Source organism: Microcaecilia unicolor, chromosome 3 (assembly GCF_901765095.1).
Source record: "Microcaecilia unicolor chromosome 3, aMicUni1.1, whole genome shotgun sequence".
Classification (NCBI taxonomy): Eukaryota; Metazoa; Chordata; class Amphibia; order Gymnophiona; family Siphonopidae; genus Microcaecilia; species Microcaecilia unicolor.
This window is the reverse complement of record NC_044033.1, coordinates 3,206,781-3,225,579: the sequence shown is the minus strand read 5'-3', so window position 1 is coordinate 3,225,579 and position 18,799 is coordinate 3,206,781. Positions and strand designations below refer to the sequence as shown.

At 42.9% G+C, this 18,799-nt stretch overlaps 1 protein-coding gene across 2 annotated transcripts in view; it reads right to left on the bottom strand.

Moving 5' to 3' along the window:
• The window catches only part of TTBK1 (tau tubulin kinase 1), a 416,732-nt gene that overhangs the window by 183,667 nt on the left and 214,266 nt on the right, over positions 1 to 18,799 (bottom strand). For both annotated transcript variants that reach the window (XM_030195705.1, XM_030195704.1), the window contains one exon: positions 4,193 to 4,412. In XM_030195705.1, the coding sequence (XP_030051565.1) occupies positions 4,193 to 4,412 (220 nt within the window). The remainder of the gene's footprint in view (positions 1 to 4,192; positions 4,413 to 18,799) is intronic.

The window sequence follows — 18,799 nt, the reverse complement described above, 5'->3', positions numbered from 1 at the left end:
GTTGATCTTCTGCACTTTGTCGCGGAAGTAGTCAGCCAGTGATTGAGGAGAGAATGGGGGTGGGGGTGGGGAGCAGGGGGCACTTTGAGGAGGGAGTTAAGGGTGGCGAAGAGAGGACAAGGGTTAGAGCTGAGGGAATTAGTCAACTGGATGTAATAGTCCTGTTTGGCGAGGAATAGGGAGGACTGGAAGGAGGATAGCATGAATTTATAATGAATAAAATCAGTATGGGTGCGAGATTTCCTCCACAGGCGTTCAGCAGATCGGGTGCAGGAGCGAAGGTATCGGGTGCAAGGGGTCAGCCAGGGCTGGGGATTAGTGCGCCTTGTGGGACGGGAGATGGATGGTGCAAGGGTGTCCAGAGCAGAGGAGAGAGTGGCATTGTAAGTGGAGACAGCCTTGTCGACCGTCGGGTATTAGCTAATTGCTCGACTTTTTTTCTTTTAGAATTGAGATTAACATAAAGTGATTTTGAAATATATAATAAATGAAAGTTATCAGCAGTAAAAAAAAACTGAAACAAATATATAAGAAATATATTCTAACTCGCCTCACCCCATGCTTGGAATAAACTCCCTGAGCCCATAAGCCAGGCCCCCTCCCTGTTCATCTTCAAATCATTGCTCAAAGCCCACCTCTTCAATGTCGCCTTCGGCACCTAACCACTACACCTCTATTCAGGAAATCTTGACTGCCCCAACTTGACATTTCGTCCTTTAGATTGTAAGCTCCTTGGAGCAGGGACTGTCCTTCTTTGTTAAACTGTACAGCGCTGTGTAACCCTAGTAGCGCTCTAGAAATGTTAAGTAGTAGTAGTAGTAGTAAATAAGTATATGTTTTATATTAAGGATTAAAATTCAATAAATAAAAACAGATTTAAAAAATTTAAAAAATATATTACGAGGTTTTAAGACCGATGATGATCACCACAACCCCAGTGAGAGACACTAGATTTTAAGTCAGTGTTCGGGAGGTCTTTCCCTCGTGTTAGCAAGATTAGTAAGATATATCTTGCATCAATACTGGACTCTTCAACATTTTGTCTAATTTGATTTTTTAGAGCCACAGTCATCTTTCTCTTTTTTATTACTAAAAAAAATCCCAAACATGACATGTATGTCCCAATACAAATAGGTATATATATCACAAAAGAGAAAGACAGCAATACTACCAAGTAATCAAAACAAGAAAAAAGCTCTCATAACAAGGACTAACAAGCAGGAAACAGACCTGTGTCTAAATCTGTGGTAAATACATGCCTTGATACAGCGATTTTTTGCGAAACTGAGGCCTGAGTCAGTGTGTTTGGAATCCATGACACTTCTTTAACTATACCTGCATGCTTAAAAGATAAATTCAACTTGTAATAATTAGTTCTTTTGATATGGATCCTGCCCTTTTTTGATTTTGTGGATTCTTTTAGTATCCTTTACTTTTTGAAACACAAGGGTTTTTCTGTCTGTGATGAGAACCCCCTCCGATGTTAGAAGAACACTACGGCTCTCAATGTGAAGCCTTATATATATATATATATATATAGGCTGGAGGTTGGGGAATTCTGAGGCTTTTCCCTTGTTGTATTTTCAAAATTAGAACAGATACACTCCACAGAATCTTTAGTGGGATAGATTCAAGTACTTTTTTCTGTGCCACAGCTACTATGAGAGCTTTTTTCTTTTTTTGATTACCCAATACAAATAGGTTACATAAACGGGAGATCAGCAGTAAATAAGACAACACTATGAAGAGACTGGACAGAAATAGAACAACTCGGACTACTGCTCATAACTGAAACATGGCTGCACCTCGAAGACGACCCTGCACTACTAGACCTATGCCCACCAGGATACAAAATGATACATAGCAAGAGAACCAAAACGAGGGGAGGAAGCACTGCAATAATATACAAGACCTCTTTCACAGCAGAACCTGTCACTAAAGACACATCCTCAACAATCGAAATCCTGGTGTGCAAAATCACCAACAAAACACTAACTGACCAACTATGCATCACATTATTCTACCGCCCTCCAGGAAGATGTACAAATGCCCAAGATGATTTCATGGACTTCGTATCAAACATCTACACCAATCACCCAAATGTCCTATTAATAGGAGACATAAAACTGCACCTAGAAAAGCAAAACGACACAAACACCAGAACACTAATGAACTTCATAAACCAATGGAACATCATAACAGCACTTCCCTATGAAGAAAGACTAAGGAGGCTAGGGCTATACAGCTTGGAGAAGAGACGGCTGAGAGGAGACATGATAGAGGTATATAAAATAATGAGTGGAGTGGAACAGGTGGATGTGAAGCGTCTGTTCACGCTTTCCAAAAATACTAGGACTAGGGGGCATGCGATGAAACTACAGTGTAGTAAATTTAAAACAAATCGGAGAAAATTTCTCTTCACCCAATGTGTAATTAAACTCTGGAATTCGTTGCCGGAGAAAGTGGTGAAGGCGGTTAGCTTAGCAGAGTTTAAAAAGGGGTTGGACGGTTTCCTAAAGGACAAATCCATAAACCGCTACTAAACGGACTTGGAAAACTCCAAAATTCCAGGAATAACATGTATAGAATGTTTGTACGTTTGGGAAGCTTGCCAGGTGCCCTTGACCTGGATTGGCCGCTGTCATGGACAGGATGCTGGGCTCGATGGATCCTTGGTCTTTTCCCAGTATGGCATTACTTATGTACTTATGAGCTTCATCGCACACAAAAGGACACCAACTAGACATACTAGTCCAAAGATTCTCAACGAACTACAATCACATATTAACAAACCACACATAGGGAGAGATACCATGGTCAGATCACAGCAAGCTCACTTGTACACTACAATAGAAAGAGAGCAGCAAGAAAAGAGAGCCAAGAACACAACAGACATTCACAACCAGAGGAAAAGTAGAGAACCACAAATTTTGGACAACAATAATAAATGAACTCAAAGACATACCACCAGAGGATAACTACTTCATGAGAAACAGTGACAAAACAAGCGAAAACACACTAAACAAAATAGCACCACTCAAAACAAAAACCACAAAACAACCACATCCCTGATTTAATGACAAACTACTACACATGAAGAAACTCTGTGGGAAACTCGAAAGAGCATGGGCCAAAAACAAAACGGACACAAACAAAATCATATAGAGAAAAGCCATAAGAACATACACAAACGACATAAAAAAAGCGAAAGCAGAACATTACAGTACAAATACGACCTCAAGCAGACCAATATGAAAAAAATATTCAAACTCATGAACAAACTACTGAAAACCCGGAATATATTAGCAACAATAGAAACACCACCAACGACAGGTGCTTTTGCAATTTCCTTCATTAATTTTTCAGTATACAGGAAAGTATTCTTGGTAGAATTATCCCCTGGGAGCATTTGTTTTCTGGGTGTTCCCTCCGTAGAGGAAGCAGGTAGGATTTTAGTACAAGATTCATTTGTTTGTAAAACTTTGCCTGTTAAAAAGGTTTTTTCTGGCCAACACTCGGAGTTAGGCTTGCGTAAGATCAAAATATGTTTTCTGGAGACATGATCTAGAACAGCTATGTTTGTTTGCTAGCACCTTCCTTTTCATGATCTTCTTGAGTATTTTGACATTGGTATACTGTACAAGCTCAGTTTCTTTTTGTTGCTTCTAATACAGAGATGATTGTGTAGTTGCCTTTGTCTTTTTCTCAGTAACATGGAAACAGTGTAATCTAGACTGCCATCTAGTGGGCAACCCTAACAATGTACTGTACACAAAGGTTATTAACACTGTACAAAAGAGCTGCAGTTGGTGTACCTGTAAGGAAAGAGGAATTAGCCTTACTCCCTACCATGAACACAGACGTTTTAAAGGACAAGTAGTGCAAATACTAACGCTTACCACTAACCAGAGTGCATGGGATAAAATACAGTGGATCCTTATAGAGAAAGAGGATGAAATCGAAGCAAACAGGTGCATGGATCAACAGGTACAACTCTGGCCACCCTGTTGGGCAGCATAGATGGACCATATAGTTCTTTATCTGCCTTCATTTACTATGCTACTATAAAAATATAGTTTTAAAAAAATCTGGGCCTGTGAGCAAGTTAGGATTACAGGATGTAGACCATCTCACCTCTGTTTCCGCAAATCATAAAATAATATATGTAACATATAAGAGAAATTAACTTTACTTTGCTGATGCTAATTCTGAGCTTGTTACGGTTCACATCGGTCTCCTCCCAAATCTCTGTCTCATTAAAGACAAGGTTTGGTGCTTGTCCCACGCCTTCAGCCGGCCGTCCAGGTAGGATTGGGGGTGCATTCTCCTGATCACTCAGGTGCTCGCCTTGTAGCACATCCTCTGTATTCTCACGCAGCAAATCTCCAGGCACAGGAGTCACATTAACCACCCTAAAAAAAAACAAACAATCTCAATGTAATCCCTCATCTCTTAATAAGCCCTCCGGCCTCCCCATGATACCCCACCTCACCAAAAACTCCCCCCCCCCCCTTACTCAAATGTCCATCTCAGTTTAATCTATCCTATTTCTCATCCTGCTGGAAGTTTTTAACTTACTATGAACTTTTCCTATCCCATTATAATAACGCATTTCTCTCCACTTCCCAACTAATTTTTGTACTATGCACTGTTTAGCAGGAACTTGATTTTCCCATTGATCACTGAATTGTTGTAAGTACTTGATCTGTATGAAGGAATTTATGATGCCTTATGTCCCCCTTATCTGTGTAGCCAGGATCACTCAATTCTGTGGGATTCTTTGGCTTGTAGGGTAATTATTTACATGCAATAATTGTTCTGTGAGGGTAGTAATAGTGCCACAAAGAAATGGCACCACTTGCCGGGGACACAAACTTCTCTCAAGCTCTGATCCTGTCTCAAGTCAAAACCAGCTATTTCAGATCCTTTTGGAAAGTGATAGAAGAAATGAAAACTGTACAACTTTCAAAAGAAGAGATGGACAGTTATCCTTTGGCAAACAGCATTCTTCATAGACATAGTAATAAGATTAGCTATATAAAATGTGGGATCCTTTACAGACAGAAGCTGCAGGGTATACGATTTTGTGTTAGCAAATATTTTTGTTTTATGGTTTTCCATTTTTTTAAACAAACACTGGAGAAAAATCAAAATAAAAGAGCCCAATATAATGAAAACTGCACATCATCAGAATATGTCTTGTAGCTCCATCAAGCTAAACCTACAAACCCAACAAAAGACAATGTTTACACATCTGATTAGCTGCAAGAGCCATGTAAATGTAGTTTTAAAATTATACTTAAGCAAATTTTAAATCTTTAAATCATATCAAGAATATTGAAGCACAAGTTTACTATTTTATAGGTTTAGGGTTCAGTTTATTTGATATGTGCGGTATCTGATCGGAAGCCAGTGAAGTGACTTGAGGAGAGGGGTGATATGAGTATATCGGTCAAGGCGGAAGATAAGACGTGCAGCAGAGTTCTGAACGGACTGAAGGGGGGGATAGGTGGCTAAGTGGGAGGCCAGTGAGGAGTACGTTGCAGTAGTCAAGGCGAGAGGTAATGAGAGAGTGGATGAGAGTTCGGGTGGTGTGCTCAGAGAGGAAGGGGCAAATTTTGCTAATGTTATAGAGGAAGAAGCGACAGGTCTTGGCTATCTGTTGGATAGGCGCAGAGAAGGAGAGGGAGGAGTCGAAGATGACACCGAGGTTGCAGGCAGATGAGACGGGGACAATGAGGGTGTTAACAACTGAGATAGAGAGTGAAGGGAGAGGAGAAGTGGGCTTGGGTGGGAAGACAATAAGTTCGGTCTTGGCCATGTTCAGTTTCAGGTGGCGGTTGGACATCCAGGCAGCAATGTCGGATAAGCAGGCCGATACTTTGGCCTGGGTTTCCGCAGTGATGCACTCGATCTGCAGCCCCTCCTTACCTCTCTAACCTCATCTCCCCTTACGTTCCTACCCGTAACCTCCACTCTCAAGACAAATCCCTCCTTTCAGTACCCTTCTCCACCACCGCCAACTCCAGGCTCCGCCCTTTCTGCCTCGTCTCACCCCATGCTTGGAACAAACTCCCTGAGCCCATACGCCAGGCCCCCTCCCTGCCCATCTTCAAATCATTGCTCAAAGCCCACCTCTTCAATGTCGCCTTCGGCACCTAACCACTACACCTCTACTCAGGAAATCTTGACTGCCCCAACTTGACATTTCGTCCCTTCTTTGTTAATTTGTACAGCGCTGCGTAACCCTAGTAGCGCTCTAGAAATGTTAAGTAGTAATAGTTTATTTGATATACTGCAAATATAAACATAAAAAATCTAAGCGGTTTACAGTATAAAATAAAGGAGGGGAGAGTATGCAGTAACAAAGACGCCAAAGAAGGAACTCTTTCATGGTTAAAAAAAAAACCTTCAGACAAAAATCAAAGAAATAACTCAAGTAGGATTTGATCAAGGTTTTTTATAACCACGAAAGAGTTCAGTTTTTTGAACAAATCCAATCCTACTATTACAGTATTGTATTGTTTGCCAAAAATTCACAAGGATTTAGTAAATCCATCAGGCAGACCCATAAAGTTCTCATGAGGGTCCCTCCTTGAACCTCTTTCAGAGTTTGCTGACATCTTTTTGAGACCTAAAGTGGCAGAAATTTTTTCTTATATAAAAGATACCACTCATTTTTTGAAAATTCTTGATATATTTATTTAGATTTTGCTCACACCTTTTTTTAGTAGTAGCTCAAGGTGAGTTACATTCAGGTACTCTGGATATTTCTCTGTCCCAGGAGGGCTCACAATCTAAGTTTGTACCTGAGGTAATGGAGGGTTAAGTGACTTGCCCAAGATTACAAGGAGCAGCAGTGGGATTTGAACCGGCCACCTCTGGATTGCAAGACTGGTGCTCTAACCACTAGCCCACTCCTCCACTCCATCATGACATAGATATCCCTACAGACATGGTCAAGTTAGACATCAAATCATTGTACATGATGATCCCTCAAGATGAGGCATTGGAGGTAATTTGGGACATCCCTACAGACATGGTCAAGTTACACATCAAATCATTGTACATGATGATCCCTCAAGATGAGGCATTGGAGGTAATTTGGGACATCCCTACAGACATGGTCAAGTTAGACATCAAATCATTGTACATGATGATCCCTCAAGATGAGGCATTGGAGGTAATTTGGGACATTTTGGAATCCAGGCCAAGATCCCACGAAATCCATTCCAGTTTCATAAAGGATCTTGCCAAAGTGGCACTGTGTGAAAATTATTTTATTTTTTTGGAACAGATATATCTACAAAGACACATGTGTTTTTACAGAGAGAGACAAAGGTAACATTTAGAAAACAGAGCCATTGAGGTATTAACATCATGTTGTACAAAGCAATCTTACCTAATAGTGATAAAGGATATGTTTGCTATATTTTTAACATCAATATAGTTGAGGCCAAAAGTGGCTGGATGTTTGAGCTATAAAGGGTTGCTAAATCGCAATTTCCAAGTAACAAACAGAGTCACAAGCCCAATACAAGGGAAATTCACTCACCCAGTATCTCTGAGGGAATGCTTGAAGTAGGAGGGCCACCAATGTCTACTATCACCCCAAGATCCCTCTCCTCCTCAGTACCTATCAGACTCTCACCGCCTAACACATACGTCTCTCGTGGGTTTCTACTCCCTAAATGCCTAAACTCCCTAAATTTCTTCGCATTGAATTTTAATTGCCAAACCTTAGACCATTCTTCTAGCTTCCTCTGATCCCTTTTCATGCTTTCCACTCCCTCCCGGGTGTCCACTCTGTTGCAAATCTTAGTATCATCCGCAAATAGGCAAACTTTACTTTCTAACCCTTCGGCAATGTCACTCACAAATATATTGAACAGAATCGGCCCCAGCACCGATCCCTGAGGCCAATAACCCTTTTCCAATAACCGAAGTGAGGCTTACCGGCCTGTAGTTTCCAGCTTCTTCCCTATCACCACTTTTGTGACGGCCTTAGGGGCTACATTTTTCCTTCATTTCCCCTGTAAATGTTTAATTACATTTTAGGAGAAACAATATCTTTCCTTTGATTCTTCTCAGTTGGAAAACTTTCTACAAGAACATGAGACTTCAAGGCTGGAGTAAAGAAATCTGTATTGGAGTTCATTAAAAAAAAATTTGTAAGTCCGAGTTATCTTCTTTACTTTCTTTTTAATAATAAGATAAATAGATCCGTCTTCTCTCATGATGTGGGCTAATTATTATTTGGTGTTGCTTTGTACTATTTTATGTCTTTGTCATTTTTTATAATGATATATATTTTTCTTTAATTTCTTCTTGTATTATTGGGAAATGTACTATTCTAAAAGCAAATTAAAAAAAAAAAGTACTTTGCAGACATTAACCACAGATTGGTGGCCTTTGACAAATCCCACTTGTTCAGAGCAGATCAATTCAGGGAGGCAAGAAGGCAAATGATTAGCTAATATTCTGGATAAAATCTACACTAAGAAGCGAAATAGGGAGATATGATTCCAGAAGATATGGTGGCTTGTCCAGCTTAGGAATACGAGTAATTAAAGATACATTGGACCCAGAGGGAAACATTCCATCTGCTATCGCCACATCATAATATGAGGCAAGAGGAACACAAGCTTGTGAAATAAAGATTTTATAAAATTCCAGGGTGTATCCATCTGGGCCAGGCAAAGTGGAGTTTTGAGAGCTTTAATGGCAGATTGTATTTTTTTTTCCTCACAAAGGACCATTCAAGTATGCCAAGTTCTCAGGCAGCAAGCGACATAGTCCCAAATCTTCCAAACAGTCTAACAGTTGAGGACCCTGCCTCAAAGGGGTCTCTGAGTACAAATGTTTTTAAAAAATCTAAAACTATTTGTGCAATGTCTACTACTACTACTACTATAAATCATTTCTATAGCGCTACCAGTCGTACGCAGCGCTTCACAATTGAACATGAAGAAAAGACAGTCCCTGCTCAAAAGAGCTTACAATCTAAATCAGGACAGACAGACAGATAGGACCAATAAGAGACAAGGGTAGGACAGACAGAAGGACACATAGAGAAAGGCACTATTGAAGAGAGGAAGACAAGATAAAGGTTACGAGCAGGTGACAAGTTAGGAGTCAAAAGCAGCATCAAACAGGTAGGTCTTTAGCCCGGATTTGAAGGCGGCCAGGGATGGAGCTAGACGTAACGGCTCAGGAAGCCTATTCCAGGCGTAAGGTGCGGCGAGATAAAAGGAACGGCGTCTGAAGTTAGCGATTTTATTTATTTATTACATTTGTACCCCGCACTTTCCCACACACGGCAGGCTCAATGTGGCTTACATAGTAACAATATAAAGAATTACAAATTCGTAAAAAAGAATATAGAATTTGTAGTAAACTTAATATTAATGGGGTTAACGGATGAGTAAATTGAGCATAGGAGAATTGGGTGCGGAAGGAAATGAGCGTTGGGAGGTAGGTGTAGGAAGATGGAGAGGAATAGATATGGGATAGCAGTAAGGATAAAGGGAAACATGGTCAATGTATAACAATCGTCAATAAGAATCATGTGGATAGTAACATAGTAGATGACACCAGAAAAAGACCCGCACGGTCCATCCAGTCCGCCCACCAAGACAAACCCATATGCGCCACTTCCCGTGTACACCCCGCCCCGATCTGCACCTGCCACCCTCAGGACACAGACCGCAGAAGTCTTGCCCAGAACTAGCCCCACCACCCAAAAACCAGCCCCGCCTCCCAATCTCGGCTAAGCTTCTGAGGATCCATTCCTTCTGCACAGGATTCCTTAATGTTTATCCCACGCATGCTTGAATTCTGTTACCGTTTTCATCTCCACCACCTCCCGCGGGGTAGGCTATCTTGAAGAGATGGGTCTTTAGTGCTTTTCTGAAGGGCAAAAGGCCATTGATTGTACGGATGGATCTTGGAAAAGCATTCCAAAGCTGGCTACCTTGCCGCACCCCACGCCTGGAATAGACTTCCTGAGCCTGTGCGTCTAGCCCCATCTTTGGCCGTTTTCAAGTCCAAACTTAAAGCCCACCTCTTTACCACTGCTTTTGACTCCTAACCACTACTCACTTGCCCTGTCCTTCAACCTCACCTTTTATTCCCTTACCCTTAATTGTTCTGTCTGTTTACCTGTCTTATCTAGATTGTAAGCTCTTTGAGCAAGGACTGTCTTTTTTTGTGTATGGTGTACAGCGCTGTGTATGCCTAGTAGCACTATAGAAATGATAAGTAGTAGTAGTACCTGAAAAGGAAAAAATGGATGTGTAGAAGGATTGATGGTTTTATTGTATGTTGTAAAATAAATAAATCTTATCATTCATAGTTTATTCTGATGAAGGAAGCAGTGCTCTCAGCACTCGTGACACATATTTAAGTTAACCCATCGGTCTGCAGACCTTTATTTAATTCATTTGCTTTATTTAAACAATGCTGCAGTAGATCCACAGTGTTCACAGAGACAGGTAACATGATTATACTCAGTCTCTTCTTTCAATGGATCCCTCTGAAAATGTTCTCATTTTGCTCTCTTCCTTCTCCCCATCCAATCCCTGTCTTTTCCAGCCTTTCTCGCTTCCCCCGCCTCCTTTTTCCTTCACTTTGGTATCTGGATTGGAAATTTCCCTTTTATCAGCTTCTCCTGTCACTCTCTGAACCTTACATGCCTGCAGTGTGGCAAGCCTCAATGTCACTTACTCGGATAAAGTAATGATTGACATTCAGTTATGCCCTAATTATGCTGCAGATAAGTGCATCTGACTTGCTGCTCCGACCCATCCACTCAACAGCTCACTCTTCTGCAGGGGTCAGCATTTTTTCCTGGGGAGCTGTAACTTAAGACTCATCAGCTTGGTTTGGGCAGCAAAAATGGATATAGTTTATATAGTTTGTAATTTATTAAAACTTGCTATTGCAGATCAGGACCTTTTACAGTCTAAAATAACATAAAAAGGAAAACAGAAAGGAGGTACAATATAAATAACAGGACATGATTCAAGCACTTAGTGATAAAACCAGAGACTTAGTAAAGACAGAGAAAGAAAAACCAGCAAAGAAAGAAAAAGGATAGAAGGAACCATTTGTTGTAGTTGAAGGAAAACACCTCCACCCCTAGGTCCAATTAGACCCGATTAAATGCTTGCTCAAATAACCAGGTTTTTAAAGATTTCCCAATAGAAATCAAACAAAATAAAACATGGAAAAGAAAATAAGATGATACCTTTTTTTATTGGACATAACTTAATAGATTTCTTGATTAGCTTTTGAAGGTTGCCCTTCTTCGTCAGATCACATCGGAAATAAGCAAATGTTGGTAGATGACAGTATATATAAGAAACACTTCCAAGCATTTCATTGACAACAAGGTGGGGATGGGTAGGAGGTAAGCATGGGAACATCAAAGCATTTCAGAGACAGTCTAACAGGATGGGGGTGGATAGGTGAGAGGAGGGTGATAAACAGAGCAATGCAACTTTATGGTTTACAATGGGCTAGAAAACCCAGATCTTTGTTAAGTCCTGTCTGTTGGGTGTCTTAAACTTTTTAAAAGATGATTCTGATTGGATGGAAAGTGGGAGAGAATTCCAATGAAAGGGTGCCTGGAAATAAAGGGCCCCTTTTACCAAGCTACGGCAAAAGGGAGCAAGCGCTGGCGTTGGCGCTTACCGCAGCTGCTAAAAGGGAAGTCTCGCCTTCCTGCATGAAATGGCCATGCGGCAAGTAAAGCACTTGCCGCACAGCCATTTTGGGGGGGGGGGGGGGGGGGGGGGGAGAGTCCCCACCGCCACACATTGAGGTGGCGGCAAGGGCTCCCACGTTAACCCGGCAGTAACCAGGCAGCACTGCCCGATTACCACCAGGTACACTCCGGCGTACAAAAATAAATACATTTTTGTAGCAACGGAAATGACGACGCGCTAGGGGTGGGAAATACTGCTGGGCTGCTGCGGTAGCCCAGCGGTACTTCCTGTATAGTGAGCGGTAAGCCTGCATTGGGCTTACTGCCGTTTCGTAAAAGAAGCCCAAAAAGCGCGGTGATGGGTAGATTCTAACTGTGCTTGCTTTGGACTTGGGAGAACTAAACGATGATCATTTTTGGAGCAAAGTAGTGTGATAAGCACAGGACATGCCCTACCCTTAGGACGCCACGAGAGGGCGCTCTCACAGTGAAAATCCAATAAAATGCCAGGAACAGGTCACTAAAGGGAGCTTCAATGGGGTTGCCAGGGTAATGACTTGAAGGAGGCCGCTAGAGGGGCTCAAAGGTAAAGTATAGGACATGCCCTGCCATGATCTGGTCACTAGGAAGAGCTCCAATGGGGACACCAGTGAACTGCTATAAAGGGGTCACTAGAGGGAGCTCCAGCAAAGGCCAGGAATATAGGGGCTGGGGAATACCCATAGTAGTGGATTCTCTTTAAGAAGGAAGCTCCCTGGAGAAGGTACTGGACCCTTCCAGAACCAGAAGAAGGAAGGGCCTGAGGGGGTGTGGGGGGGGGGGGGGCTATTAGAAGCCCTATAAAGAGCATCTTCCAGGAGGAGCTAAGGAGAAAGTGTAAACACCCTAGTCGTGGAGCAGGTAGATTTGAATAATTGAAGAAATAAATATATGAGTGTCACAGTTTTAAATAGGGTCCCCAAATGAACTCCACGCAACCAAGGGATTTAGCAAGAAAAAAATATTAAAGGTTTTATTAAAGGGTAAAATGAATAGAGGGTAAAGTAAATAGAAACACTTGTTGGTTACGTTTCTTAAATGTTGGTACCAATTTTTACAGGTTGATGGTATTAAATAAAATTAATGCAAGATGTTAAATGCTTTGAGATAAGTTACAAAGGAAATAAAGGCAATAACAATTTTAAAACTACAATCACAGTCACCAAGAATCACAGTTATCAAGGATCACAGCTATCAAGACCCCAACTTCACATCTGCAGTAACCCAAAACATCCCACACATGTACACAGCACTAATTAGTGTACTCAGATCTGATATATATAGTTTTCAATTTGTGTGCACACAATTTCGTTACCAGTATATTATGGAGGAGAAGGGTGCAATTAAGAGAGATTTGCCTAGTGAACGGAGTACTTGGGAAGGAGTGTAGGGAGAGATGAGGGTGGAGAGGTAGTGAGGGGCTGCAGAGTGAATGCACTTATAGGTCAATAAGAGGAGCTTGAATTTCATACAGAAATGGATAGGGAGCCAGGGAAGTTATCCTGTGAAGTTATGGTATCTAGTTAAGGTTGAAAAAACATTTAACAGGTTCATTATTATGTATTCCTCTATCATGTATGTACGCACTTGAATGAAATACCATTTGTAATTCTACTGACCGGAAATGGCAATCGCCACTACGGCAAATGTAAGCCACATTGAGCCTGCAAATTGGTGGGAAAATGTGGGATACAAATGCTACAAAATAAATAAATAAAATGATAAAGAGAAATTCCAATCTAATAGAAGCATCCAACCAACCAGGGCATGGGTTAGTTCAGAATTAGGTCTGAAGGACGTATTTAGTTTTGAATGTATCCACTGATGCGGATTTGCTGGTGCCATGGAGTCTACTACTACTACTAGCATTTATATACTGTAGCGTTAAGGTAAAATTAGTTCTTACCTGATAATTTTCTTTCCATTAGTCCCAACAGATCAATCCAGAGACTTGTGGGTTATGTCCCTCTACCAGCAGGCGGAGATAGAGAGAACTTCAGAGGTTTACTATATGTGGTCATGTGCAGTCACCTTAACTTCAGTATTGTCGATACCAAAGCAGTGGAAGAAGGAAGAAGAAGTCCTCTCCTGCCTGCATAAAGCCCATGTAAGCTCCTCAACCGCTCCTGTGGGAGGGTAACAGAAGGTTTCCTTTCTGTTTTGATTTGTTTTGCTTTTTTGTTTTTTTTTGTAGCCAAAAATCAAATGAAGGAATCTGATGAAACTGAGGCAACTAGAAGAAAACACTCAACCCAGAACAACAAAGTGCGGGCCTCTGGATTGATGGAAAGAAAATTATCAGGTAAGAACTAATTTTACCTTCCTTAGCGTCCCACAGATCAATCCACAGACTTGTGGGATGTACCAAAGCAGTCCTCAAGTGGGGCGGAGAACTACAACCTCAGCAGACTGGAGCAATAATCCACAGGCCACGGTTACATGCGCTGCCACGTCAAATCTGGAATGCCTAGTGCTGCCACGCCAAGCCTTCAAAGCTTGGCATGGGAAGGACAGCAGACCAAGTGGCCGAACTGCAAAGGGCAGCCATGAAAGCCAGATAGGACACGGAAAAGCAAGTCAACTGCGCTCTGGAAGAAAGCGCTGCTACTCACAACAGGAGAGACTGTCTCATACAGAGGCCAGCTGAAGAAATTGCCTCACTCAGTCAACAGACACTGCAGGACTTGAAGCCAGATCCCCTTTCTTGAGACCAGCCAGACGACAATGTGAGGGTATGCCGGGAGGCATTTCTGCTCAGCAGGTCAGGAATCTGATGATCCTACTGCAGTGTGGATGTTTCGTAAGGAGTCGCCACCTCTCTATAAACCTAAGGCTCTCCAGGTTCTGAAAATGTCTGCTTCTGATCCTACCACCACTACATCTGCTAATCTTAAAATGGTGAGCACTAGAAGACTGCTACAGTCTTTAGCAGTGCATAAGGCTATGTAGGAAGTCACTTCTACTCAGTGGGTCATCCCAGGCACTGTCCCACTATGCAGAGACATAGCTAGGTGGGGTGCAAGGGGAGCAGCTGCTCCCCTAAAAGGATTTTGAATAAAATGGCACTTATGCGAAACAGCTCTTCAGCTTCACACTGACGCCTATTCTACAAAAGGTCTGCTCCTCCTGACATCAAAACCGCTATGCTCGCATCTGCCAATCTAAAAATGGTGAGCCTTCTTATGGTACCTTCCTATGGTCCCGAGCAAAGCAAGAAGCAAAGAGTTGACCAACGGAACTCGCTGGCCACTTCCAAATAGTATAGGAGTATATGGTGAACATCCAAGAAGCGGGAAGAGAAAAAGGTGGAAAGGGATGGAAGGCAGAAACCACCGTATACAGAAAATACAGCACTGTGCACCTGTCACCAGTAGAAATCCAGAGGATCTCAAACGGATGAAGTCGGGAGTTCCGAGAACCTGCCTGGACTGGATTGCTAAAGAAAACTAGGCTGCCCAAGATGATAGACCTGGGGTCGTAAAGATAAGGGCGAGCCTGACCCAACTGAAAAGAACTTGCAGACATGACCTCAGGAAGATGCTGAGTCTATAAGTCACCCAGGTCTTCCACCAATTTCATAGAGTCCTCAAACAATAGTTGCCCTGAAAAGTGAGCTGAACGAGCCATCATTAGAAGCTGCATTCACCACCCAGCAGCGCAACCACATCAAATGGCAGGCTGTGACTGCCACAAATGTCTGTTTATTTGACACCCGAAACAAATCCTAGAAGAAAACTGGCAAATAAGCCTGCCTCGACTACATCTGGCAAGTGAGGAGGCAGTTGACTGTCTGCCTTCTGGAAGGGATCTGAAATCTGTTGCTGCCAGCTACGGCACAGCCTAGCAGCCTACAAGCTGCAGATAGCCACCTTCAGGGAGACAGAACTGAAATATCAGCAGAAAGCTTTGTTGAAATCACCCATTGAGACTAAGTTGGCTTGAAGGGAACCATAGAGATGGGGACCAAAGCAGAGAAGGAACCCCTGAAGTGGTCTGATACGACTCAGGCCCATGGAGGAATGTCCAAAAAAGAGAACCTTGTGCCCATAACTTGAACCTATTCCCATATTTATTTATCTATTATTTATTGCACTTGTATCCCACATTTTCCCACCTATTTGCAGGCTCAATGTGGCTTACAAAGTCCTGTTATGGCATCGCCAAACCAGGATGAAGAGTACAATTGGTGTTACAAAGAAGTCAAGGAAGACAAGAAGATTTGGTCAGGCAGTTGTAGAGAGATACATTCTGAATAAAGTTGGATAGGTGTTGTGTTGGGTTGGCACCTGTTGCTGAGAAGCAAAAGAAAGAAAGGACTTCCCTAGCCTATATGGAACAGCACTCCCCGATAAGCCAAGATTTGTAAGGGAAACAACTGACTTTTGGTGACACTGATTACCAATCCTAAGGACTGAAGACAAGTAGGTATCTTGGATGAAGTTTGCAGAGTCTCTTGACAGAGAGAGCCACAAATCAGCCAGTCACGAGGTATGGCTGAACCTGCAAATCCATCCTCACGAAGGAAAGCTGCCACCATGACCTTGCAAAAATGTCCTTGGCAACATGGAAAGCCTGAATGACATGGTCATAAATCGCTAAGATCCCTCTGCAGCAAGGAGCACTGGGAATATGAAAGTAAGTTTCCTTGAGGTCCAGGAAGGCTAGAAACTCTTCCCACCAGACAGAACTATTACACACTGCAAGGTTCCCATTTGTGAAAAGCTGAACCGTAAACACCCTAGACTCTTATGATGTCCAAAGTCAGCTGGAAGGAAGCTCCCTGGTTAGAACTACAAAGCAAAGGGAACAACTTCCCATTCCCCAATTGCAAATGGAGACAGACTCGACTGTGCCTAAAGGAAGAAACATTGGCAAGGTGGCAAGAACTGCCTGACAGCATTTGAGCTTGCATTTAGACTCCAAGGAAAATCTGTAGTGAAGTCCAGGTTGTAACTGTGCAATAGAAAAACTAAGACATATCTGAGCTGAGGTAATCTTGGTCCACTCCTCCTGAAACCAGTACAGGAGTCCTGCCTGAGGAGTGAACTGAGACTCCATCGTTGGAAGATGCAGCAGGCATAGGTTGACCTGGAGTTGAAAGAGAGCTCATTCTATCAGCAGCCAGGTGGCTTGTTGTAGTAGAAATGGAAACCCAGAAAGTGGTTTTCCTGGCCCCACAAAACCTACGACAAAACCAAGCGGATTAAAAATCATTCTTAAACTCGTCCCCTGGCAATCTCCGAGACTTGGAAGTCCCTCAGGTCTTTACCCAACTGCCCTAGATCTTCTCCAGTCCCAAGAGTACGCCCAAAAGGCAGGTTGACAAATGTGACTTGGAAGCCACATCAGTGGTCTGATGCCTAAGCCAGCGCTAATTTCTTACAGATAGAGACGAGAATTGGCTGGTGTGACTGTGCACTATAACTGCTGCACATTGGAGCTAACAAGTGCGGCTGAGAACCAGAGACAGATGGTGTAGCAGAATATGGCTGTTGCACCATTGCGTACTACAGACAGCAAGATGCAGTGGGTCGTGAAGCAGTAACACCTAGAGCTCTGTGCTTACTCTCAGCTGATTGCAACGACTATTAAGCTATCTCTACACTGAAGTAGCTCCTAGACCACTCCTCATGAAATTTAGGTACCCCATACCATGAAGAGATGCCAAAAATACCATAGAAGCAATTAGAGGTACCGGGTACGCTGCAGATACCGGCGTAGCTGAGGCTAGTGTGCAAAGGTGTGGTCAGTATCAGAGTGCAAAGAGAGAGAGAGAGAGAAGGGCAATCCTTAGTACAGTAGAGTTCTGATAACTGTTCCAGTCATGTAAGAACTACTTGGCCAGGCAAGCAATAAGAAAGAATGAAATAAAATATGCCCCACTGGAAATCTAGCTGAGCCCACAGTTTCTAATAGGATGGATAAAACCAGCCATGAACTTGTAACCTTCAGGCTGAAAGGCCAGCCACTCTCCTCAATCGAACTAGTTTGATGTAAACAGTACACACACAGCAAATGCCACCAGGGCAGCACAGAGGGTGCAGGATTACTCTGGAAACCGAGAGAAACCTGAGAGGCCTTACTAGCCTCAAAATGTAAGATTTCTCACAGAAACATGGAGTCAACAGCCCTAAGCCTGACTAACTAAACAAACTGTACTGCCATGCTCTGAGAAAGGGCAAGAGGGAAAGAGTGAAAAGCCTAGAGTAGGATCCCTAATCCTGATCCCTTTCTCCCTTCCATTAATGATGTACACACACCCTGAACTTCCTCAAGGATGGTCCAGAAATATTCTTATTGTAAATCACTAAGTGAAGCCCAGGCATCTCTACCAGAAGACTTTCATATAGTCAGTACTTTCTAAGCTGCAGCTTAAGGCTCTCGCTGCCACAGAACAGCTGCAGGGGACTAATGGGTCTCCGACCTTGCCCCTGGAAAGCTGCGGGAGACCCGAGGACTCCCACAGGAGTCTGCAAACCTCCCCAGGCCTCCTTTCTTAGGAGCCCTTAAATAACCAATATGAAGAAACTGGGAGTGATCTACATCAGTTCCCCAGTCACATTTCTGAAAAGCCTACATATAAAACTGCCTGAATCACAAGCAAATCGGGTGCCAGGGGAACGCTGGGGCTTCAGCATTGCCATATGGAGTGGCAAGAAAGATGGTGCCATCAAGCGCGCACGTATACCCAAGAAAACAACTGCTCTGCGCCCCCCAAAATGAGCTGGGAAGAAAGGAGCACACTGCTCCATGGAGTTGGGCTGTACAGTGGAACTCCAGCATGGGAAACTGCAGCAGCCCAGTGGCTCCCACACTGGCAGCAGCTTTTGCTCTGCCCACTGGCGCAGATAGGATAATGACTACTCACCCTTTCGGGAATCGCTGTCACAAGCCAAGTCGGTCCTCACACCATTCAACCGGTACTGCAAACCGGCATGAGTTTGCCGTGCTGGACAAATCTCAAACTGAGGAGATTTTTTTTTTTAAACAGTGCTCAATCGGCATTTTTTTTTTTAAGGCAGGAGAGGACACCAGAGCAAAAGAAACCTCAGA